General features: G+C 45.9%; 1 protein-coding gene across 1 annotated transcript in view; it reads left to right on the plus strand.

The window, feature by feature from the left end:
• Window positions 1–27,125, plus strand: part of LOC127574904 (potassium voltage-gated channel subfamily KQT member 5-like) — a 242,793-nt gene that overhangs the window by 164,098 nt on the left and 51,570 nt on the right. Inside the window, exons 2-3 of the mRNA XM_052024397.1 lie at window positions 5,150–5,240; window positions 11,965–12,091. Coding sequence (XP_051880357.1) covers window positions 5,150–5,240; window positions 11,965–12,091 — 218 coding nt within the window. The remainder of the gene's footprint in view (window positions 1–5,149; window positions 5,241–11,964; window positions 12,092–27,125) is intronic.

Below are 27,125 nucleotides of genomic sequence, written 5' to 3' on the forward strand. Positions count from 1 at the left end.
AGCACTCAATGTCCTAACTGGTGCAGGAAGGCTACAAGTAATGAACTGCAGTCAACCAGGGCCATGCCTTAAGGGGATAATGGGGAGGGAGAGAGAGAGAGGTTGGGGAAGAAGCATCAGAATATAAGAAACGGAAACAGGAGGTATAGGTTAATCAACCTCCAAACTTGCTCTGCCATTCAATAAAGTCATGGCTGATCCAACCTTGTCCTCAACAATACTTTGCCACTCTTGCCTTCCCTTTGACTCTCATGCAGCTTAAATACCTGCCACCCCCCAGTCTTGAATGCACATTCAATGACTTTGCCTCCACAGCTCTCTGAGGGTAGAAAATTCATGACCAAGAGAAGAAATTCCTCATCATCTCTGCCTTAAAAGGGCAACCCCTTATTCTGAAACTGTGGCACCATAGAAAGCATCCTATCTGGATGCATCTCAGCTTGGTACGGCAACTGCTCTGTCCAGGACTGCAAGAAACTGCAGAGAGTTGTGGACACAGCCCAGCACGTCACAGAAACCAGCCTCCCCTCCTTGGACTCTGTCTTTACCTCTCACTGCCTTGGCGAAGCAGCCAGCATAATCAAAGACCCCACCCACCCAGGTCATTCTCTCCTCTCCTCTTCTCTCCTCTCCCATCAGGTAGAAGATACAGGAGCCTGAGGGCACGTACCACCAGACTCAAGGACAGCTTCTATCCCACTGTGATAAGACTATTGAACAGTTCCCTTATACAATGAGATGGACTCTAACCTCACGATCTGCCTTGTTGTGACCTTGCACCTTATTGCACTGCACTTTCTCTGTAGCTGTGACACTTTACTCTGTACTGTTATTGTTTTTACCTGTACTACATCAATGCACTCTGTACTAACTCAATGTAACTGCACTGTGTAATTAATTGACCTGTACGATTGGTTTGTAAGACAAGCTTTTCACTGTACCTCGGTACAAGTGACAATAATAAACCAATACCAATTTTCAAACAAACCCATCAGAGGGAACAGCCTTTCAGCATCCACCCTGTCAACCCCTTCAGAATATGTTTCAGTAAGGTCCCCTCTCATTCTTCTTAACCCCAATAAATAAGTGCAAACTGCTCAGCCATTCCTCCTAATCAGCCCCTTCTTCCTGGTAAGCCATCCCCGCATTGTTTCCAATACAAGTACGTCGTTCCCGAGGTATGGAGACCAAGATTGTATGGTGTAGTCCAGGTGCAGTCTAGTCCTGGACACTTGCATCAGCTTCCATGTTTTTATAGTCGATAGCCCTTGCATTGAAGGCCAAGCTTCCACTGGCCCTTTTCGTTACTTGTTGCACCTGCACATAAAACTTTTGTGCTTCAAGCACTTTGAGCACCAGGTCACTTTGTACCACAACATTTTAGAACAGAAGAACGATGGGAAACAGGAGCAGGAGTAGGTCATTCAACTTGATCGTGGCTGATCTGCCCCAGGCCTCATCTTCTCTTCTGTGCCAGTTCCCCATGGTCCTCAGTTGGTATTGGTACTGATACAATTGTACCGAGACACAATGAGATGATACTGGCGCATGCCCTCAGATACAATGATACTGGTCATGGATACAATGTGATATAGATCAGCTGCAGATGTGGGCAGAGAAATGGCAGATGGAGTTTAACCAGGATAAATGTGAGATGTTGTCACTAATGTCAAGGACTAATGTCAAGAGGCAGTGCACTCTTAACGGCAAGACCCTTAACAGTGTTGAAGAGCAGAGCGACCTTGGGGTGCAAGTCCAATACTCATTGAAAGTGGCTACACAGGTAGACAGGGTGGTTAAGAAGGCTTATGGAATGCTTGCGTTTATTAATTGGGGTATTGAGTATCGGAGTCAAGAAGTCATGATGCATCTCTATAGAACTCTGGTTAGGCCACATTTAGAGTATTGCGTGCAATTCTGGTCACCTCACTATAGGAAGGATGTCAAGACTTTAGAGAGGGTGCAGAGGAGGTTTACTAGGATGCTGCCTGGATTAGAGGGCACGTGCTATCAGGAGAGGCTGGACAAACTTGGGATCTTCTTAAATTTTTTTTAAATTTTTATTTACAGCGTGGTAACAGGCCCTCTCGGCCCAACAAGTCCATGCCGCCCATTTTTTAAACCCAAATTAACCTACCCGTACATCTTTGGAATGTGGGAGGAAACCGGACCTCCCGGAAGAAACCCACGCAGACACGGGAGAACGTACAAACTCCTTACAGACAGCGACGGGAATCGAACTCCGATTGCTGGTGCTGAAATAGCGTCACGCTTTTCTCTGGAGCAGTGGAGGCTGTTGGAAGTGTATAAAATTATGAGGGGCATAGATAGGGTGGACAAGCAATATCTTTTTCCCATTATTGAGCGATCCAATACCAGAGGGCATGCATTTAAGGTGAGAAGGGGTAGGTTCAGAACAGACGTGAAGGCTACGTTTTTACTGAGAGAGTGGTGGATGCCTGCAATGCGTTGCCTGATAGGGTGGTGGAGGCAAATTCATTGGGGGCTTTTAAGAGGGGCTTGGATGGACACATGGATGAGAGGATAATGGAGGGATATGGACATTCTGTAGGTAGGAGGGAATAGCTATGTCAGCACAACATTGTGGGCCGAAGGGCCTGTTCTGTGCTGTACTGTTCTATGTTCTATGAAAAGCTTTTGTTTTTCATGCCATCCAGACAGATCATACCATACATAATTACATCGAGGTAGTAAAGAAGACAGAATGCAGAATATAGTGTTGCAGTTACAGAGAAAGTGCGGAGCAGGCAGGCAAATAAAGTGCAAGCACCATGACAAGGTAGATTAGGAGATCAAGAGTTCGTCTTTTAATGAATGAGAGGTTTGTTCAAGATTCTGATAACAGTGGGGTAGAAGCTGTCCTTGAGTCTGTTGTTTCGTGCTCTCAGGGTTTTGTATCTTCTGCCTGACAGGAGAGGGGAAAAGAGAGAATGACTGGGGTGGGAGGGGTCCTTGATTACGTTGGCTGCTTTCCCAAGGTAGCGGGAAATGTAGACAGAGTCAGTGGAGGGGAGGCTGGTTTTTGTGATGGACTGAGCTGTGTTCTCAGTTCTCTGCAGTTCCTTGCAGTCTTGGGCAGAGCAGTTTGCCAAACCAAGCTGTGATGCTAGTAGATAGGATGCTTTCTCTGGTGCATCTATAAAAATTGGTAAGAGTCAATGGGGACATGCCGAATTTCCTTAGCCTTCTGAGGAAGTAGAGGCGCTGGTGAGCTTTCTTGGCCATGACATCTACATGGTTGGCCCAGGAGAGGCAATTGGTGATGTTCACTCCTAGGAGCTTAAAGCTCTCACCCATCTCGATATCAGCACTGTTGATACACACAGGGTCATGTACTCCACCCTGCTTCCTGATGTCAATGGCCAGCTCTTTTGCTTTGCTGACTTTGTGAATGACACCATGCCACTAGGCTCTCTATCTCCTTCCTGTGCTCCATCTCATCACTGTTAGAGATCTGGCCCACTATGGTGGTGTCATCCACAATCTTATAAATGGAGTTAGAGCATTTGACTTCCCTATTCACTTACGACTCAGAGTCATGGGTGTATAGGGAGTATAGTCCAAAAATGTATCTGCTTCCTCTGTAAATACCCCCAGTGATCCAGCCTCCACAACCCTCTGGGATAGATTCCAGAGATTCACCACCTTCTGTGAGAAGATTTTGTAACTCACTCCACTTAAATAATAATTTGCCGCTTTATTCTTCCTCCCACGTTTTGCCACTTTATACTTCATCTGTCGTGCATACCTGTTTCAGCTGTCTATACCCTCTGTAGCCTCCTTATGTCCTCTTCGAAACTTACTACCCCACCATATCTTCTGGAGGAGGCGAGTACATTGTCCCTGGCCTGGGAAACATGTCAGTCAGAGGGGGAGGGAAGTCCTTACACCGAGCTCACTCACTCCCAGCCCTGGTCCAGAGTCACTTTGCTGCATAAAATACTGCTGTCTTGTGACATGGAGCAACAAGGGTGACTGGGACAAAAAGTGTGCACCCATTCAGCGACTGCCAAATTCATGAGTGTGCATGCCATTTAGATATTGATGTTTGGGGAGTGATTAAGATTGTAGAACACTTTGTTGCAAATACACAGTGTATGAACCACTTGAGCTTCGAGCTTCCCACATACGGTTCATGAAACAATCTTGCGTCCTCAACCATGTCTCATGCCATCTGTTCAAATTATACATGGAGTCTGAATTTAAAGGGGAACTGTGTGGGATGCTTCAACAAAGACATTCACAAGTTATGCAACGACATCCTGAACTACATCTTTAGCATCCTTTCCATAACATGGAACCCAGGACTACACACACAGCTGCAATTTACCAGTTTACCATTTGTTGAACCATTGTTCTTCATAGCCAGAAACTAGTTCACTCATTGGATCTTCCCCTTGTGAGGTTTAGACTTTAGTATTGGGCCATAAAATCAATTTAGGTAAACACCTATTTTAAATATACCCCTCATTATCTACTGATCCCACACAGACTTTGGTAATTGGTTTATTATTGTCACGGGTACGAAGGTACAGTGAAAGACTTTGTTTTGCATGCCTGCTGGTCTGGGTTTGCACAAAGCCAACCCTCCAGGAGTAGACAACCCTCAGAGCAAGGGGTCTTACAAAGTGAGGGCACTGCTACTCCCAAGTATCAGCTTGGTAGTAGCTCATAACGATTTCTCAAGACATGACTGACTCTAAAGCACGTGCTTCCCACTTGCAAAGTCTAGTAACTATTGTGATTCAAAGTTATTTTTGCTGTAATTTCAAAGTAAAATTCAGGTTCAAAATTCAGCGCAAAATCCATTTGCACAATTTGCTAAAGTAAAAATATGCATGAATCAGCAGATTCTAACATTAATTTTTCATTGTCTGTGCATCAGAAGTTACTTGCGTCAAACAGAGGGATGAAACTAGCAGGGATTCCCTCCTAGATCATTACCTCCAAATCTTCTGGTACTCCTTCCCCATTCCATCCAATAATTTCCTGTCCTACCATTCCAACTGCTCACTGTCCCAACCCAACTGACCCTCCCAGCTATGGGCCCTCCCTCTAACTGACCCCCTCCACCCCCACCCACCCCCGACCAGCCATTTCTCTAACTGACTCCTCTTTTTCTTCACAGGTTCCTGCTGGTCTTTGGCTGTTTGGTTCTGTCTGTGCTCTCTACAATCCCGGAACACGCCACTCTTGCTTCACATTGTCTCTTCATCCTGGTGAGAGCCTCATGTTAAATCCTTTCCCATGGGGAGATTCATTTACAGATCACCGCATGCGTTGTGCATGTTTGGAAGTCAGAGTCCTCTAATCCTTCTGGCTGTGCTACAGCACAAAACCAGAAGGGAAGAGATTGTGATAGTTTCCTACTTGAGCTCATAGTGAACTTTTATTTCATTTTAACTGTATATTATCATCCATTATCAAAACGGAAATCAAGGCAGCTATAAATCTAGTACAACTGGTATGTGCCAAAAATGGATGTCAGGTCAAAGAGACAGAGAGGTGGCAGTGAACTGAAGCTCCACAATTAATCCTAACATTGTATAAAATTACTACAGACATCATAAACAAATCACTCACACATTCACCCATCAGTCACGCTCAATAACTATTAATAACTCAGATCCATCAGCTACGACCGAAGCCACAAAGCATTCACTTGCTCATCCATCACTCACACCTGTCAATCATTCACACGTTCATCATTTTCTCATTACCTCACTAATGTGTGCATCACTCCACGGCATCTTGCACACACATCAAGCCGACTCTACTTCCTGTTCCCACAGCCGTCACAGTCACTCGTCATTCAATGGGAGCAAATTATATCTACAGAGCAGCCTTTGCGCAGCAAAATCACAGAAACGATATCAATGAAAATATAGAACATAGAACGTTACAGCACAGTACAGGCCCTTCGGTCCATGGTGTTGTGCCGACATTTTATCCTGCTCTAAGATCTATCTAACCCTTCCCTCCCACATAGCCCTCCATTTCTCTATCATTCATGTGTCTATCTAAGAGTCTCTTAAATGTCCCTAGTGTATCTGCCTCCACAACCTCTGCCGGCAGTGCGTTCCACGTACCCACCACTCTCTGTGTAAAAAAGCTTACCCCTGATATCCCCCTTATATCTTCCTCCAGTTACCTTAAAATGATGGCCCCTTGTGTTAGCCATTGTCGCCCTGGGAAAAAGTCTCTGACTGTCCACTCGATCTATGCCTCTTATCATCTTGTACACCTCTGTCAAGTCACCTCTCATCCTCCTCTCCAAATAGAAAAGCCCTAGCTCGCTCAACCTATCCTCATGAGACATGCTCTCCAATCCAGGCAGCATCCTGATATATCTCATCTGCACCCTCTCTAAAGCTTCCACATCCTTCCTATAATGAGGCAACCAGAACTGAACACAATACTCCAAGTGTGGTCTAACCAGAGTTCTATAGAGCTGCAACATCACCTCATGGCTCTTGAACTCAATACCCCGACTAATGAAGGCCAACACTCCATATGCCTTCTTAACAACCCTAACAACCTGCGTGGCAACCTTGAGGGATCTATGGACTTGGACCCCAAGATCCCCCTGTTCCTCCACACTGCTAAGAATCCTGCCATTAACTTTGTATTCTGCCTTCAAATTCGATCTTCCAAAGTGTATCACTTGACACTTTTCCGGGTTGAACTCCATCTGCCACTTCTCAGCCCAGGTCTGCATCCTATCAATGTCCTGTGGTAACCTACGACAACCTTCTACATTATCCACAACACCACCAACCTTCATACCATTAGCAAACTTACTAACCCACCCTTCCACATCATCATCCAAGTCATGTATAAAAATCACAAAGAGCAGGGGTCCCAGAACAGATCCTTGCGGAATACCACTGGTCACCAACCTCCAGGCAGAATACGCTCCATCTAGATAGATATGACAGGTAGGACCTTCACAGTGAATGGCAGGGCCCTGGAGTGTAGAACAGAGGGACCCAGGAGTACAAGTACATGGTTCCCTGAAAGCAGCGTCACAGGTAGACAGGGTGGTGAAGAAGGCGTTTGGCATGTTGGCCTTCATCATCCGGGCACTGACTATAGAAGATGGGAGGTTATGTTGCAGTTGTACAGGATGCCTGTGAGGCCACACTTGGAGTATTGTGTACAGGTTTGGTCACCTTGCTATAGGAAAGATGTTATTAACTGGAAAGATGCAATGAAGATTTACAAGATTGTTGCCAAGGCATGAGGGACTGGGGTATAGGGAAAGGTTAGGCAGGATAGGACTTTATTCCTTGGAGCATAGGTAGCGGTTAGTGTAACACTTTACAGCACCAGCGACCCGGGTTCAATTCCAGCTACTGTCTGTAAGGAGTTTGTGCGTTCTCCCTGTGTCTGCGTGGGTTTCCTCCCACATTCCAAAGACGTACGGGTTAGGAAGTTGTGGGCGTGCTATGTTAGCACCGGAAGCATGGCGACACTTGCGGTCTGCCTCCAGAACACTCTACGCAAAAGATGTATTTCACTGTGTGTTTCGATGTACATGTGACTAATAAAGATATCTTATCATATCTGAGAGGTGATCTTATAGAGGTTTATAAAATCATGAGGGGCATAGATAGGGTGAATGCACCGTCTTTTTCCCAGGGTTAGGAAATCAATAACCAAAGGGCATAGGTTTAAGGTGAGAGGACAAAAATTAAATAGGAACTTGAGGGGCAACTTTTTTACACAGAGGGTGGTACGTATATGGAATGAGCTGCCAGAGGAAGAGGTTGAGGCAGGTTCAATAACAACATATAAAGGACAGGTGGACATGGGACAAAGGACAGGGATATGGGCCAAATGTGGGCAAATGGGACTAGCTTGGATGGACACCTTAGTCGGCATGGACCAGTTGGGCTGAAGGGCCCGTTTCCGTGCTGTATGACTCTATGACTCCATGTGCCTAGAAATTCAAGTGCACTGTTCAGATTGTTGTCCCACCGTATCAAAGTTCACTTGCAACTGACACCCTCAGAGGCTCAGTTGTAAAATGCCAGGCACCTCACATTCCTGTGGACAAGGATGTGCCTCATGGCCCTCCTGTCCAAAGGTTGGGGGTGGGAGATCAGCTAATTCTTGGGGAGGCAGAATCATCAAACGTGGAGGGGACTGTTGGATCAGAGGGTGTAGGTTAAGGAGGTGGGCTGGAGATCAGGTGGGAAATTGCCTTAAAATGGCTAATGGGTGGTCTGAAGATGTGGTAAACTGGTATATTGGTAAATTGGTTTATTATTGTCACAAGTACCTCAGTACAGTGAAAAACTTTGCTTTGCATGCCATCCATACAGATCATCTCCTCACATCTGTGCATTGAGGTAGTACAAGGGAAAAGCAATAACAGAATGCAGAATAAAGTGTTACAGTTACAGAGAAAGTGCAGTGCAGGCAGACAATAAGGTACAAGGCCATGACAAGGCAGACTGTGAAGTCAAGAGTCCATCTTATAAGATAAGATTTCTTTATTAGTCACATGTACATTGAAACGCACAGTAAAATGCATCTTTTGCGTAGAGTGTTCTGGGGGCAGCCCGCAAGTGTCGCCACGCTTCTGGCGCCAATATAGCATGCCCACAACTTCCTAACCCGTACCTCTTTGGGATGTGGGAGGAAACCGGAGCACTGAGAGAAAACCCACACAGACACAGGGAGAACGTACAAACTCCTTGCAGACAGCGGCCGGAATTGAACCTGGGTCACTGGCGCTGTAATAAAGTTACGCTAACCACTACATTCTAGGGAACCACTCAATAGTCTTATAACAGCGGGATAGAAGCTGTCCTTGAGCCTGGTGGTACGTGCTTCCAGGCTGTTGTATCTTCTGCCCGATGGGAGGGGGGAGAAGAGAGAATGTCGGGGTGGGTGGGGTCTTTGATTATGTTGGCTGCTTTACCGAGGCAGTGAGAAGTGGACATTTTATCTACCTTGATCGAAATTCATCTCTGAAGCTTTACAAATGTGCCTCATATCAGGAAGCACCCAGACAAATTTCCTAATTAGCCTGATTTAACCGAGAAGAGAAATTTACTCCAGATTAAATTGATCCTCAAAGATGTGGCGCTGATAAAAAAGTGCTGTGATCTAATTTCTAGGCGGTGGTGTCTTCAGTGAGGGGGTGATATTTTGTCTGGAACAGGACTGGGCTGTGGTTATTTGTACTGAGGCTTTCATGGACAGATACATCTGTGATATCACCACATGACAGTGTTTGTTTCAGGTGGTGTTCACCACAGAGGGATGGTGATTCATCAGCTCAGGGGGGTGTGGTGGGCAGGAATCAGGAGCAGGTCTCCTTGCCATTTTGACCTGATGCCATGAGGCTCCACAAGGTTGGATTAACTGTTGAGAGGTCCCAGCTTCCCCCTCCATTTACCACCATACTCCCGCCCACAGTGTGTCCCTTCTGCTGGTGGACAGGGCATGCCCAGAGAGTGTGGTGGAGAACCCTGAGATGTTGGGGGATCTGTTTATTCAAGCTTGGTGTTGTTCCCCTGTGGGTTTAAGGTGAAGGGAGATATCAGCGGAAGGTTTTTTACCCAGGAGGTGAAAGGGCAAGGACATAGAACGTGGGAGGCTGGAGATAGAACTGCCCTTTCACCTCCTGTCTCCAGCCATTCACTGAGTCAACTCATTGTTTCCTGTCAGTACTTCATTGAATTAACTCAGTGGTTGCAGTGAATTGCTGTCAGTACATTACTTACTTGCAGCGGTGAAGGGGATACACAGGAGATATAATGGTGGTGTTGTTGATCATGAGGCAGATGGGCAAAGACCACAGGATGATACTGCTCAGTTGGGCAATGGCAGGTAAAGTTGATGTGCATGGTGATGTATTTTAGGAGGACAATTAAGGGTAGGACATACACAAGAAGGTTCAGGGACTCGGGAGTATTGAGGAACAGAGGGACCTCAGTGTACGAGGATCTCTGAAGGTGGTAGCACAGGTAGATAAGGTTGGGGAAGAACATAGAACATAGAACATTACAGCACAGTACAGGCCCTTCGGCCCACAATGTTGTGCTGACATTTTATCCTGCTCTAATATCTATCTAACCCTTCCCTCCCAGATAGCCCTCGATTTTTCTATCTAAGATGTGTCTGTCTAAAAATCTCTTAAATGTCCCTAATGTATCTGCCCTCACAACCTCTGCCGGCAGTGTGTTCAACGCACCCACCACTCTCTGTGTAAAAAATTTACCCCTGACATCCCCCTTATACCTTCCTCCAGTCACCTTAAAATTATGCCCCCTCGTGGTAGCCATTGTCACACTGGGAAAAAGTCTCTGACTGTCCACTCGATCTATGCCTCTTATCATCTTGTACACCTCTATCAAGTCACCTCTCATCCTCCTTCTCTCCAAAGAGAAAAGCCCGAGCTCACTCAACCTATCCTCATAAGACATGCTCTCTAATCCATGTAGCATCCTGGTAAATCTCCTCTGCTCCTTTTCTGAAGTTTCCACATCCTTCCTATAATGAAGCAACCAGAACTGAACACAATACTCCAAGTGTAGTCCAACCAGAGTTGTACAGAACTGCAATATTACCTTGTGGCTCTTGAACTCAGTACCCCAACTAATGAAGGCCAACACTCCATACACCTTCTTAATAACCATATCAACCTGCGTGGCAACCTTGAGGGATCTATGAACGTGGACCCCAAGATCCCTCTGTTTCTCCACACTGCTAAGAGTCCTGCCATTAACTTTGTATTCTGACTTCAAATTCGTTCTCCCAAAGTGTTTCACTTCACACTTTTTCCGGGTTGAACTCCATCTGCCACTTCTCAGCCCATGTGTGCATCCTATCAATGTCCTGTCGAGCTCGGAATTCATTGACATGGAGATGTAGGGGGTGAAGGTGAGGTCTCTACTGAGGTCTGAATTTTTTGGGATGAGATGGGGGAAGGTCGGAAGGGATAGTGGAAACAGTTCCTCCAGTTCCAACCCGTGGAAACTCTCCAGGATTTTGACTAAATCCATCAAACCACCCCTCAGCTTTCTCTGTTCTAAAAAAATAATGTTTGAGGACAGCTTTATTTTTATTTGATTATTGGTATTGGTATTGGTTTATTATTATCACTTGTACCGAGGTACAGTGAAAAATTTGTCTTGCATACCGATCGTACAGATCAATTCATTACACAGTGCAGTTACATTGGGTTAGTACAGAGTGCATTGATGTAGTACAGGTAAAAACAATAACAGTACAGCTTAAAGTGTCACAGCTACAGAGAAAGTGCAGTGCAATAAGGTGCAAGGTCACAATAAGGTAGATCATGAGCTCATAGTCCATCTCATCGTGTAAAGCAACCATTCAATAGCTTTATCACAGTGGGATAGAAGCTGTCCTTAAGTCTGGTGGTACGTGCCCTCAAGCTCCTGTATCTTCTACCTGATGGGAGAAGGGAGAAAAGAGAATGTCCCGGGTGGGTGGGGTCTTTAATTATGCTGGCTGCTTCACCAAGACAGCGAGAGGTAAAGACAGAGTCCAAGGAGGGGAGGCTGGTTTCCGTGACATGCTAGGCTGTGTCCACAACTCTCTGCAGTTTCTTGCAGTCCTGGGCAGAACAGTTGCCGTAGGATGCTTTCTATGGTGCATCGATAAAAGTTAGTGAGAGTCAAAGGGAACATACCGAATTTCTTTAGCCTCCTGAGGAAGTAGAGGTGCTGGTGAGCTTTCTTGGCCGTGGCTTCTATGTGGTTGGACCAGGACAGGCTATTGGTGATGTTCACTCCCAGGAACTTGAAGAGTATTAATAGAGATCGATAGGTTACCATGTGATTGATTGTATAGAATCATCCTGCGTTCATTGATCCAACCTTGTCGCTGCCTGTTGGGCTGGCGGTGCTGTTCAGCACAGTTAATGGGAGCTGTCGTCGATTATCTTTTCTGTTTGTGTGGCAGGAATTTGTGATGATTGTGGTGTTCGGGCTGGAGTTCATCATACGGATCTGGGCGGCGGGCTGCTGCTGTCGCTATCGCGGCTGGATGGGTCGCGTTCGCTTTGTGCGGAAGCCCTTCTGCGTCATCGGTAAGTGTCCGCCCGAGTGAGGGGGAGTTACGGAGTGGGCGCCGGGCCAACCGAAGGGTGTTAATGGCGGAGTGTCAGGAGAACCAGAGGCATAGATGTTGATCCTGGGTCGTCTGGAGACTCTGCTGGAGGGACCGGAAGAACAACACCTCATATTCCACCTGGGTCATCTACAACCCGATGGCAAGAACATTCAATTCCCAATTTTTGGCAACCCTTCCCTCCAGTGGGTTTTTCCCACTCCTGCGCTCTTTCTCTCTTTCCAATCTTCCTCTGGTCCTCCTATTTTTGTCCCCTTTCCCTCATACCCCCTCCAGCCCCCCCATCACCCCCTCCGACTCCTGGTTCCATTCAGCCACTTCACACACACAGTTCACCCACAAGATCCACCCCCCTACCCTATCTGGTTCTGGTCCCACCTGCCATGCACCTCTCCCCTAATGGCCCCCATTCTCACCTCCTTTACTTATCAGAGTCCAGCACTGGGAGCTTTTGGTGTTCCTGCTTATCTCCCTCCAGCAGTTGTCTCCAACCTTCACCCTCCTCTCACCTCACTCCATCTGCCTCTCATTTTCTGTCTCTCGCCGTCTGCCTCCATCTATCATTCACCTGCCACAATCTCCCAACTCCACCCCTGCTCCCCTCCCCTACCTGGAGCAACCTGCCCGGCATCTTTCATCGCCTCAGACCACCAAGCTCCTGTCTCACCACTCCCCCCTCTCCTCTTTATAACGGCCGTCTCCCATCTCCACACAGTCCTGATACAGGATTCTGACCCAAATCTTCGGCAATTCCCTTCTCCCCACAGATGCTGCTTGACCTGCTGAGTTCCTCCAGCAGATTGTTTGTGACTCTGCTCTGGGATTGGGATCAGATACCTGTTCATACCCTCTATTTTATTTGAAGAGCGAAATAGCTTGTGGAACTTTGCTGTATTAGGATTGGTTCCTATCTTTCACTTACAGTCCTTGACCACTTCAGAATTATTCCGTCAGCAATAAAATGCTCAGGACACCCTAAGCTGCTGAAGGATTGTATAGAAATTCAAGACTTTCTACACAATGAAGGGCAATAAGGTGATCGGTCACTGAATGACACTGGGGATTAAACCATACCGCAAGGTCTGATTCCCAGTCTGGTCCAATTCTAAGCAGTGATCATGACCTTTAGAGTAGCTATAGAAAAAGACATCAATCAGTCAAGGAGAAAAGAACACATACTTAAGCAGAGGAGGGATATCAAGGAATGAGAGGTAACTTGATTGAGGCATATAAGATCCTGAGGCATTTTGACAGGGTGGAAGGGATCATTCTTCTTCTGAGATAATCTAGAATTAAGAGTTCACTGTTAAGGAGTCGCCCATTTCATGGAAGATGAGATTATTATTTTCTTTCAGATGGTAATCAATCTATGGAAATTTCCTCAAAGGATGGTGGAGGCAAAGTATATTTTAAGGCAGGAGTAGATACATCTTGCTAAGCAATGGGGGTGGGTTGTGAAAGGTTACCAGAGCTGGACAGGAACGTGGGATTGTGAGTACAGAGAGATTAGCCATGATCTATAGATATCTTTATTAGTCACATGTACATCGAAACACACAGTGAAATGCATCTTTTTGCGTAGAGTGTTCTGGGGGCAGCCCGCAAGTGTCGCCACGCTTCCGGCACCAACATAGCATGCCCACGACTTCCTAACCCTTACATCTTTGGAATGTGGGAGGAAACCGGAGCACCCGGAGGAAACCCACGCAGACACGGGGAGAACGTACAAACTCCTTACAGACAGTGGCCAGAATTGAACCTGGGTCACTGGCACTGTAATAGCGTTACGCTGACCGCTACACTACCGTGCCTTCATCATCTCATCTTTCATGGAAGATGAGATTATTTTCTTTCAGATGGTAATGAGTCTGTGGAAACTTCCTCAAAGGATGGTGGAGGCAAAGTATATTTTAAGGCAGGAGTAAATACATCTTCATAAGCTAAAGGAAAGGTTACCAGAGATGGACAGGAATGTGGAGTTGTGAATACAGAGAGATTAGCCATGATCTTACAGAATAGCAGAGCAGGCTCGAGGGCCGAATGGCCTACTCCTGCTCTTAATTCATATGTTTCCGTGCAATTGAGTAGAGAAGCTAACCCGGGTAAACTGGAGTAAAAGTCTGGCAAGCAAAGTGTAACGGAGAAAAGGATGGCCTTTAAAGCAGAGATGGTTCCGTCACAGTTTGGATATCTGGAGGAGAAGAACCATTAAAGCCAGGGCTCGCAGGACGAGGAGGGACTTAAAGAGCAGGATGACCCACAAAAGAAAGGATCACACAGCGGACGTCAGCTGATGCAGGGCTTTGACCCTAAACGTCGACAATTCCCTTTCCTCTGTGTTCTCTCAGCAGATTGTTTGTTGCTCCAGATTCCAGCATCTGCAGTCTCCCGTGTATCTGTCTCAGCTTAGTTGTACAAGAGAGCAAGTACCGAGGATGTGACAAAGGAAATAAGAGGGCAAAGAGACATTACGAGGATAAGAAGACCCTTGAAATTAACAGTGGAAGCCATGTCAGTGGACAGATGGGCCCATTTGGGTTTAAATGAAGCTCTGTTGATGGAGTCAGGAGAAAGACTTGGTATCGCTGCTTACCAAGGAAGACATCTACCCCAGAGCTGCTGCAAGTAAAGGGGTTGCCATGATACTGGCTGATGTAACAATAGAGGAGAATTGTTACTGGAAAGGGTGGTGATGTTTCTAGTGGATGGCTTGCTGCAGGCAGTGAGGATCTAACCACAATCTTCCAATGCCACTTGGTAACAAGGCTGGCACAGGACAGGAGGGCAGGGAAGATGGAGAACCCCAGCAGTCAACAAAGGAGATGGAAAAGCTTCTAGAAACATATAGAACAGTACAGCACAGAACAGGCCCTTCGGCCCACAATGTCGTGCTGACATAGCTAATCCCTCCTACCTACAGAATGCCCATATTCCTCTATTTTCCTCTCATTCATGTGCCCATCCAAGCCCCTCTTAAAAGCCCCAGTGAGTTTGCCTCCACCACCCTATCAGGCAACGCATTCCAGGCATCCACCACTCTCTCAGTAAAAATGTACCCCTCACGTCTGTTCCGAACCTACCCCCTCTCAACTTAAATGCATGCCCTCTGGTATTGGATTGCTCAATAATGGGAAAAAGATATTGCTTGTCCATCCTATCTATGCCCCTCATCATTTTATACACTTCCAACAGATCACCCCTCAGCCTCCGCTGCTCCAGAGGAAAGAGCCCAAGTTTGTCCAGCCTCTCCTGATAGCACATGCCCTCTAATCCAGGCAGCATCATAGTAAACCTCCTCTGCACCCTCTCTAAAGCCTCAACATCCTTCCTCTAGTAAGGTGAGCAGAAATGCACGCAATACTCTAAATGCAGCCTAACCAGAGTTCTATAGAGACGCATCATAACTTCTTGACTCCTGTACTCAATTACCCGATTAATAAATGCAAGCATTCCATGAGCCTTCTTAACCACCCTGTCTACCTGTGTAGCTACTTTCAATGAGCCATGGACTTGCACCCCAAGGTCTCTCTGCTCTTCAGCACTGTTAATGATCTTGCCCTTAAGAGTGTACTGCCTCTTGACATTAGTCCTACCAAGGTGCAACACCTCACATTTATCCAGATTAAACTCCATCTGCCATTTCTTTGCCCACATCTGCAACTGATCTATATAATCTAGGAAATGATTAGTAACTAGTTGTACAAACATTCACAAGGGCCAATAAAGATTTGGAAAGGTTAACCCAACTGGTTAATGCATCCCAGAAACCTCCCTTCCCTTTTCCTCCAGTCCATCAACATTTCCTCCTACTCTTTTCTCCCTCTTATAAAGATGTGGAAGCTTTAGAGAGGGTGCAGAGGAGATTTACCAGGATGCTGCCTGGATTGGAGAGCATGTCTTATGAGGATAGGTTAAGCGAGCTCAGGCTTTTCTCTTTGAAGAGAAGGAGGATGAGAGTTGACTTGATAGAGGTGTACAAGATGAGATGTACAAGAGGCAATAGGTCAAGTGGACAGTCAGAGACTTTTTCCCAGGGCGTCAATGGCTAACACGAGGGGACATAATTTTAAGGTGACTGGAGGAAGGTTATAAGGGGGATGTCAGGGGTAAGTTTTTTTACACAGAGAGTGGTGGGTGCATGGAACGCACTGCCGGCAGAGGTTGTGGGGGCAGATACACTAGGGACATTTAAGATACTCTTAGATAGACTCATGAATGATAGAAAAATAGGGGGCTTTGTTGGATGGAAGGGTTAGATAGATCTTAGAGCAGGATAACATGTCGGCATAACATCGTGGGCCGAAGGGCCTGTACTGTGCTGTAATGTTCTATGTTCTATGTTCTAAAGTTTTCCCTTCAATGGCACCAACTAACGATGTTAAATTACATCACCCTGAGAATGAAGTTTGTGAATCAGCTTAAACTAAGTCAGTTCCTGCTCTGTCCTGATGAATTACTGCAGTTTTACTCTCGGGGATTTTTTCATTAAATTCTAAACAGCAAGGTAAACCCGGACTTCGGTGAGTAATGAGGTGTTAAACTGATCCATTAGGAGGAATAATTAATGCTGTTACCAGTTGCAAAGGTGACAGAGTCAATAAATCTACTATGGAAAGGAATTGCGTAAATGAAGTTCAAAACAATTTACTGGAAATTAAAATGACCCTACTAATTAGACGTTCAAGAAAAGATGCTTTAGCAAGAACAGAAAAGGATAAATTGACCACAAGGTTATTGTTTAAATGGGATTTGTGGTAAGATGTAACACAACTCCTTTACTTCAGTTGCTGAAGAGACAAATATTTCACACAAGTGGCATCAGTGTTCAGGACCAAGGTGTTGAACACTAATGTGGCTTTGTTAGAATAAGGAGGGAAATAAAAAAACTGCAGATGCTGGAAATCTGAAATAAAAGCCAGAAGGCACTGGAAACACTCGACAGGTCAAGCAGCACTTGTGGAGAGACAAACAATACCATAGAACCATAGAACCATACAGCACAAAACAGGCCCTTCGGCCCACCATGTTGTGCCGTCCATCAAACCACCCTCACACTATCTAACCCTTTCCTCCCGCATATCCCTCTATCTCACATTCCTCCATGTGCCTATCCAACAAACTCTTGAACCTATCCAATGTATCTGCCTCCACCACCACCCCAGGCAGTGCATTCCATGCACCAACCACTCTCTGGGTGAAAAACCTCCCCCTGACATCTCCCCTGAACCTCCCACCCATAACCTTAAAGCCATGCCCTCTCGTCTTGAGCATTGGTGCCCTGGGAAGGAGGCGCTGGCTGTCTACTCTATCTATTCCTCTCAATATTTTATATACCTCTATCATGTCTCCTCTCATCCTCCTCCTTTCCAGTGAATAAAGCCCTAGCACCTTAAGCCTGTGCTCATATTCCATACTCTCTAATCCAGGCAGCATCCTGGTAAATCTCCTCTGCACCCTCTCCAACGCCTCCACATCCTTCCTATAATGAGGTGAACACAGTACTCTAAGTGCGGCCTAACTAGAGTTTTGTAAAGCTGCATCATCACCTCGCAGCTCTTAAACTCAATCCCGCGACTTATGAAAGCCAACATCCCATTGGCCTTCTTAACTGCTCTTTCCACCTGTGAGGCAACTTTCAATGAACTGTGAATATGAACCCCCAGATCCCTCTGCTCCTCCACACTGCCAAGTACCTTGCCATTTACCCTGTAGTCTGCCCTGGAGTTTGTCCTTCCAAAGTGTACCACCTCACACTTCTCCGGATTGAACTCCATCTGCCCAGCTCTGCATCCTATCACTATCCCTCTGTAAGCTCCGACAGCCCTCCACACTATCCACAACGCCACCAATCTTAGTGTCGTCTGCAAACTTACTAACCCAGCCTTCCACCCCCTCATCTAAGTCATCTATAAATATCACAAAAAGTAGAGGTCCCAGAACCGATCCCTGCGGGACACCACTAGTCACTGCCCTCCAATCCGAGGGCACTCCTTCCACCACAACCCTCTGCTTTCTACATGCAAGCCAATTCCTAATCCACACAGCCAAGCTTCCTTGGATCCCTCGGCCTCTGACCTTCTGAAGAAGCCTACCATGAGGAACCTTAACAAACGCCTTACTAAAATCCATGTAGACCACATCCACCGCACTGCCCTCATCAATCTTCCTCATCACCTCCTCAAAGAACTCTATCAGGCTTGTGAGGCAAGATCTTCCCTTCACAAAGCCATGCTGGCTGTCCCTAATCAGTCCATAATTCTCCAGGTGTTCATAGATCCTATCCCTTAGAATCCTTTCTAACAGCTTACCCACCACAGACGTAAGGCTCACTGGTCTGTAATTCCCTGGACTATCCCTACTACCTTTTTTGAACAAGGGGACAACATTCGCCACTCTCCAATCCTCCGGCACCATCCCGTGGACAACGAGGACTCAAAGATCCTTACCAGCGGTTCAACAATCTCCTGCCTCGCCTCTTGAAGCAGCCTGGGGAAAATCCCGTCAGGCCCTGGAGATTTATCTGTCTTAATATTATTTAACAAATTCAACACATCCTCTCTCTTGATATCTACAACCTCGAGAACATTACCCTTACCTGCACACCCTTCCGCGTCATCAAGACCCCTCTCCTTGGTGAATACCGAAGAGAAGTACTCATTGAGAACTTCTCCCACTTCCGCCGCCTCCAGGCAAATTCTCCCACCTTTGTCTTTAATCGGACCTACCTTTACCCTAGCCATCCTCCTACCCTTCACGTACTTGAAAAAGGCCTTGGGATTTTCCTTAACCCTACTAGCCAACGCCTTTTCATGTCCCCTTCTAGCTCTCCTCAGCCCTTTCTTAAGTTCCTTCCTTGCTACTCTTTATTCCTCACGAGCCCTGTCTGAACCTTGCTGCTTATACCTTATGTATGCTACCTTCTTCTCCCTAACTAGTCGTTCCACCTCTCTCGTCACCCACAGTTCCTTCACCCTGCCATTCCCTCTCTGCCTCACCGGGACATATTTATCCCTAACATCCTGCATAAGATCCCTGAACATCGACCACATCTTCATGGTACATTTCCCTTCAAAAAGGACATCCCAATTTACACTCCCAAGTTCTCTCCTCATAGCCTCATAGTTCGCCCTTCCCCAATTAAATATCTTCTTGTCCTCTCTGCACCTATCCCTGCCAATGACAATTTTAAAGGTTATGGAGCAATGGTCACTGTCCCCCAAATGCTCACCCACCAATAGATCCTTCACCTGTCCCAGTTCATTTCCTAAAACTAGATCTAGCATGTGTAGTAACACACAAAATGCTGGAGGAACTCAACAAGTCAGGCAGCATCTGTGGAGGGAAATGAACAGTCGACATTTTAAATCAAGACCCTTCATCTGGACTGTCAGAGACACAGTGTTCTGAAAAAAGGACATTGACTCTGTTTCTCTCTGACCGGACCTCCTGAGTTTTTCTGCATTGTGTGGTTTTATTTCAGGAGGGACGAGACTGTTTCACTGGCAGGGAGGTAATTCTATTGTTCATTGGTGGTGAGGCTGTGGAGAGAGTCTCCAGTTTTAAATTCCTGGGAGCATACATCACCGAGGACTTTTCCTGGGCAATACACACCTCAGCTGTCATTAGGAAGGCACAGCAATGCCTCTATTTTTTGAGGAAATTGAGGAGAGCCAGACTGTCTCAGAACATTCTGGTGAACTTCTACCGGTGTGCGGTGGAGAGCATCCTGACATACAACATTACTGCTTGGTATGCCAGCTGCACTAGGAAGGAACAGAAGGCTCTGCAGAGGGTCATTAAGACGGCCCAAAACATCACTGGGACTCAGTTACCAGCGATGGAGGACATCTATCAGGCTTGATGTGGGAGCAGGGCTTTAAACATCATTCGAGAACCAGCTCACCCTGCTCACTACCTTTTTAAGCCTGCTCCCCTCTGGTAGGCGATACAGGACAATACATGCACACACTAAAAGACCGAAACACAGCTTTTTTCCCAAAGCTGTTAAATTGTTGAACATGGACTGACACCTCCTATACATACATACAACACACATACTATGTCTTCCCCCCTTTACCGGCTGGACTCATCATGGTGTTATTTAATATATTGATATTGATATGCTACTGATTATCATTATTATCATGGTTCATTTGCACACTGCCTTTCACATTTTTTTTATACTTTATATTTGTGTAAGTATGTTTGTTTTATTTATAGTTATAATTACTCTTATCAATTTACTGTTTTGGTTTTTATTAGGCAAGGGAGTGCCATCGTAATCTCGTTGTGTTGTTGTTGCAACAGTACAATGACAAATAAAGAAATCTATCTATCTACCTATGATCACACGAAATTGAGGAGAGAATCTAGAGCAGATAAGTTGGAAGGGATGGTGTGCCATCTGGCAGGGGAACATGTAATCTATCCACTGTGTGGCCTTCTTGATTAGGTGCTACAGAAGTTGTCTATACTTCTCGCTGCCTCAGTAAAGCAGCCAGCATAATCAAAGACCCCACCCAACCCTGGACATTCCCTCTTCTCCCCTCTCCCATAGTGCAGAAGATACAAAGGTCTGAAAGCACGTACCACCAGGCTCAAGAACAGCTTCTGTCCCACTGTTATAAGACTATTGAACGGTCCCCCAGTACGATAAAATGGACTCTTGACCTCACAATCCACCTCGTTATAACCTTGTACCTTATTACTTTGGAATCAGGTGACAGCAGTCAACAACAACTTTGTTGCATTTAGTTCTTTGTTGGTGGAAGGCACTTTCTTCGTCTTTTTGACAAAGCAACAAAATTGGTTGACGTCTTCTGGACTAGCTGATAGAAGTTGAGATTTTGAATCAGAAAGATTGTTGCTTGCAGCTTGCGTATTCGTGGCAGATTCTGGCTTGGGCACCTTCCTCACCACCTTATTGTCTGCCTGCACTGCACTCTCTCTGTTACTGTGACACTTTACTCTGCGTTCTGTATTGTTTTACCCTGTACTATCTCAATCGACTGTGTAATGAATTGATCTGTACGAACGGTATGCGAGACAAGTTTTTCACTGTACCTCGGTACAAGTGACGATAATAAACCAATTCCAATTCCAATCCCAAGCAGGTGGATGAGTGGCTGGATTGCATTCTGTAGGTGGTGCGCACTGCAGCCACAGTGCACAGAACATATGGTTCTATGTCAATGATAAAAAAACACGATGATGCTGGAGGAACTCAGCAGGCCAGGCAGCATCCGCAGAGAAAAGCAGGCGGTCAACGTTTCAGGTCAGGACCCTTCTTCAGGACTGAAGATAGGAAAAGGAGAAGCCCAATATATAGGGGGGAAGGTTCTATGTCTTTGGGCAGTATTGGTGGGACGGCTGCTGCCTCACAGCTCCAGCGACTCGGTGCTGTATGTGTGGGATTTACACATTGTGATCGTGTGGGTGCTCAAGTTTCCTCCCACATCCCTAAGAGGTGAGGGTTGGTAGGTTCATTGGCTGCTGTAAATGGCCCCTGGTTTGTAGGTGAGTGGTAGAATCTGTGGAGAGCTGATGGGAGTGTGTTGAGGAATCCTGGGCTAGGACTTGAGAGTCCTAGTTCAGAATTCCCTCAAGTTAACTCGCAGGTTGAGTCAGTAGTAAGGAAGGCAAATGCAATGTTAGCATTCATTTCAAGAGGATTAGAAAATAAAAGCAAGGATGTAATGCTGAGGCTTTATAAGACTGCATTTGGAATATTGTGAGCAATTTTGGGGCCCGTATCTAAGGAAAGATGTGCTGGCCCTGGAGAGGTTCACATGAATGATCCCAGGAAGGAAAGGCTTAACCTGCGAGGGGCATTTGATGTCTCTGGGCCTGTACTCGCTGAAGTTCAGAAGGATGAGGGGAGGAATCTCACTGAAACCTACCAGATACTGAAAGGCCTGGATAGAGTGGATTTGGAGAGGATGTTTCCATTAGTGGGAGAGTCTAGGACCAGAGGGCACAGCCTCAGAATAAAGGGACGTCACTTGAGAACTGAGATGAGGAGGAATTTCTTCAGCCAGAGGGTGGTGAATCTATGGAATTCATTGCCACAGAGGGCTGTGGAGGCCAAGTCATTGGGTGTATTTAAAGCAGAGATTGATAGGTTCTTGATTGGCAAGAGAGTTAAGAGTTATGGGGAGAAGGCAGGAGAATGGGGTTGAAAAATAAATCGGCCATGATCGAATGGCGGAGCAGACCCGATGGGCCGAATGGCCTAATTCCGCTCCTATATCTTATGGTCTTATGAAAAAAAAACTGAGATTAGTGTAAGATTGGTGTAAATGGGTGGCAGTCAGCATAGAAGAGCAAAGGGCCTGTTCCCTGCTGTATCCAGGGAAAATCCTAAATCCAACTCCTGTGTTTGTAAGACTTTAGTTTCTTCCTTCATATCGCAGCTGAACAATAATATTGGCCAAAATGTCTTGTTCCTCAGCATAATGTCGCGTCCATCCTGTCACCAACAGACAAGTAACGCACGCGTGAAATGTGAAAAGTAACCAGGAAACGTTGGGTTAACACAGCAAGAGAATTAGAATCTGAAAGGGTAAAGATTTGTCACAGGTGAGCTACAGTGACAGTGTGGCCCTAAAGCAGGCAGTGGCAAATCAATATTGCAGTTCTGATGTTCACTCATTCTCTTCTTTTACAGGCTACGTGGCGTACTGTGCTTTGCCAAGTTTAGTTAGGTTGGTTAGTTTGGGAATAAGTTGGATGTTGGTATGTTATTAGTCCCAAAGAATGCTGGCTACCCTCAAGCATTGAATCATAGTTGTAAAGTCATAGAGTCATACAGCATGGCCCTTCAACCTAGCATGCCCATTCTGACCAATAGGCCTGGTGTGGAGCCTTCAATGTGCAGGATGAAAAGAGGCCGCAGAGGTTTGTAGACTCAGCCAGCTCCATCACGGGTACAACCCTCCCCACCATCGAGGACATCTTCAAGATGCAGTACCTCAAGAAGGCGGCATCCATCATTAAGGGCCCTCACCATCCGGGACATGCCCTCTTCTCATTTCTACCATCGAGGAGGTGGTCCGGGAGCTTGAAGACCCACATTCAATGTTTCAGGAACAGCTTCTTCCCCTCCGCCATCAGATTTCTGAATGATCCATGAAACCATGAACACTACCTTGTTATTCCTCTTTTGCACTATTTATTTATTTTTGTAATTTATAGTAATTTTTAATAACAAATTTCACAACATACGTCAGTGATAATAAACCTGATTCAGATTCTGATCCATCCATAATTAATCCCATCTTCCAGCAATTGGCCTGTAGCCTCCTATGCCTGGGCAATCCAAGGACTCGTCTAGACACCTCTTAAATGCTGTTGGCAACTCTGCTTTCATCGCTTTCTCTGCAAGTGTACTCCAGTTACTCACCACTCTCTGGGTGAAACGTGTCCCCCTCAGATCCCCTCTAAATCTCTTCCCTCTTACCCTAAATCTTTGTCCTCTAGTTGCACTCACCTCTGATATGGGGATATGTTTCCTGCAGTCTACCTTACCTATATCTCAATCATGTCCCCTCTTAACTTCCTCCGCTCCAGGGAAAACCAACCAAACCTCTCCCGTCTCTGATCATTACTAAAACGCTCCATCCCAGGCAGCATCTGATGAATCTCCTCTGCACCCTCTCCAGTGCAATCACATCCTTCCTGCAGCGTAGTGAACAGAACTACATGCAATGCTCCAGCTGAGGTCTGACCAAGGTTTTATAAAGTTGGAACATAACCTCCCTGCTCTTGTATTCAATCCCATGTGCCTTCTTAACCACGTTATCTACCTGTGCTGACTCCTTCAAGGATCCATAGACTTGTACACCAAGGTCCATCTGTTCCTCAATACTCCCTAGGACCCAACCATTCATGACGTATGTCCTAGTCTTACTAATCTTCCCAAAAGACATCACCTCGCATTTATCGGAGTTAAATTCTGTCTCCTATTTCTCAGCCCATTTCACCAACGCACTGATATAAGAACGTAAGAAACAGGAGCAGGAGGTGGCCATCTGGCCCGTCGAGCCTGCTCCGCCATTCAATAAGATCATGGCTGATCTGGCCGTGGACTCAGATCCACCATAACCCTTTTACCCATAACCCTTAATTCCCTACTATACAAAAATCTATCTATCTGTGTCTTAAATATATTTAATGAGGTCGCCTCTACTGCTTCCCTGGGCAGAGAATTCCACAGATGCACTTCTCTCTGGGAAAAGCAGTTTCTCCTCATCTCCATCCTACATCTATTCCCCTGAATCTTGAGGCTATGTCCCCTTATTCTAGTCTCACCTACCAGTGGAAACAACTTTTCTGCCTCCCTTCTGATCTATCCCCTTCATAATTTTATGTTTCTATAAGATCACCTCTCATTCTTCTGAATTCCAGCAAGTGTAGTCCCAGGTGACTCAACCTCTCCTCATAGGCTAACCCCTTCAGCTCCAGAATCAACCTGATGAACCTCCTCTGCACTGCCTCTAAAGCCAGTATATCCTTCCTCAAGTAAGGAGACCAGAACTGCACGCGGTACTCCAGGTGCAGCCTCACCAGTACCCTGTACAGTTGCTGCATAACCTCCCTGCACTGTCAACAACACCACCGATCTTTACATCACCTGCAAAGATATTTCTTGAATATATTTTGAGAAATGAGTAAAACAGCCTATTAACTTCATTCACTGATGAGGTTATATTGTGATCACCACCTGACCTTTTTTCAGGCTCTGGCCATAATTGACCCCATTAGTCAAGTTGTTGCAAAATAATAAATATCTTTCAAATACTGCAGTAAAACTCTGTGCATGGGAACATGAAATAAATGTTTAATGAATGCTTTGTCAACAGTACATTTACATAATAGAAAGTTGGCTATTTTCGCACATTATTGCTGTACAAAGACAAAAATGCAGTTCTGTGAATGCAGTTCCACAGAATTAAATGCATTCCAACTTGGCTTCAAAGACTTTGCAGAGAGAGGGAGAGAGAGAGAGAGAGAGAGTGAGAGAGAGAGATCTGCATAATGCAGGGTCAGACCAAGTAACTGCCTCAGCAGCATTCCTTAGTACGTGAAACTCAATAAAAGACCACGAACCCATCAGGTCATCTTACCTCATCAAATCAAACATTGCTGGAAATACTCAGCAGGTCAGGCAGAGTGTGTGGAGATAGAAAGATATTCGGTAAAACTGGCAAAATTGGTTTATTATTGTCACACATTGTCACACGAAGTACAGCGAAAAACTTTGTTTTGCCTGCCATCCATTCAGATCAGTTGACCAGTTCAGTGCCTTGAGGTAGTACAAGGGAAGACAATAACAGAATGCAGAATAAAGTGTTACAGTTACAGAGAAAGTGCAGTGCAGGTGGACAATAAGGTGCAAGGCCATGACGAACATTATCAGTAATTCTTAGAGTCATAGAATTTAGACTTAAAAGAGTAGAACAATTATAATGGAAGTAATGAGTGGATCTGCAGAGAGCAGCTTGCATCAAGTTGCTATGCTCCAGTGGCATCTTGATCATGAGTTCACGTTTTAGTTCTGGTCAAACGCCATTGACCCGAAGCGTTAACTCTGTTTCAGTCTCGTATAAAAAAAAACAACTTATCTTTCTCTCTCCACACATGCTGCCTGGCCTGCTGGATAAATCCAGCATTCTGTTTTTATTTCAGATTTCCAACATCTCCAGGTGATTTTTTTTTGCTTTTTCTTATCTTACTGCACCAGCTGCAGTGTTAATTCTTTCATCTGAGACAGAGTTCCTGCATTCATGCCCCACCACCAAAAAGACTTGAGCACCAAAGTCTAAACTAAAGCTCCAATGCAGTACTGGGAGAGCCCTGCGTTCCTGGAGGTGCCATCTTTCTGTGACCTTTATTACTGTGTGTGGAGAGTGTGCCTGGTGTGTCTCATTGAATTGTTACCACACAGGAGGGCATCTAACTTATCGAGTCCCTGTCAGCTCCCAGGCGAGCAAGTCCCAGTACCCCACCCCCCTGTTTACCTGCACCCATCCCCAATGTATTAGAACATATAGAACACTACAGCACAGTACAGGCCCCTCGGCCCACAATGTTGTGCCGACATTATATCCTGCTCTAAGATCTATCTAACCCTTCCGTCTCATATAGCCCCCTATTTTACTATCATTCATGTGTCTATCGAAGAGTCTCTTAAATGTCCCTAATGTATCTGCCCCCATAACCTCTGCAGGCACCCACCCCTCCCTGTGTAAAAATCTTATGTCTGACATCCCCCTTATACCTTCCTTCAATCACCTTAAAATTACGTCCCCTCGTGTTAGCCATTGTTGCCCTGGGAAAAAGTCTCTGACTGTCCACTGGCTCTTATCATCTTGTACACCTCTATCAAGTCACCTCTCATCCTCCTTCTCTCCAAAGAGAAAAGCCCCAGCTCACTCAACCTATCCTCATAAGACATGCTCTCCAATCCAGGCAGCATCCTGGTAAATCTCCTCTGCTCCCTCTCTAAAGCTTCCACATCCTTCCTATAATGAGGTGACCAGAACTGAACACAATACTCTAAGTGTGGTCTGACCAGAATTCTATGGAGCTGCAACATCATCTCGCGGCTCTTGAACTCAATACCCCGAATAATGAAGGCCAACACTCCATACGCCTTCTTAACAACCCTATCGACCTGTGTGGCAACCTTGAGGGATCTATAGACGTGAACCCCACGATCCCTCTGTTCCTCCACACTGTCTCACTCCTGCCCATCAACTCCTCTTTGATTCTCTTTTGCCATTAACCCACACTAAAGGGTAATTTACAGCAGCCGATCAACCCACCAACACGTCTTTGGGATGTGGGAGGAAACCCACACAGTCAAGGAAGGAAATTGCAAACTCCACCCAGGCATCCCCTGAGGATTGAACCCAGGTTCCTGGAGCTGTGAGGCAGCAGTCTCAAGAGGTGTAGCACCTTACCGGCCATGGGATGTCCAAACGTCTCCTCTC

This window comes from Pristis pectinata, chromosome 10 (genome assembly GCF_009764475.1).
Source record: "Pristis pectinata isolate sPriPec2 chromosome 10, sPriPec2.1.pri, whole genome shotgun sequence".
Lineage (NCBI taxonomy): Eukaryota > Metazoa > Chordata > Chondrichthyes > Rhinopristiformes > Pristidae > Pristis > Pristis pectinata.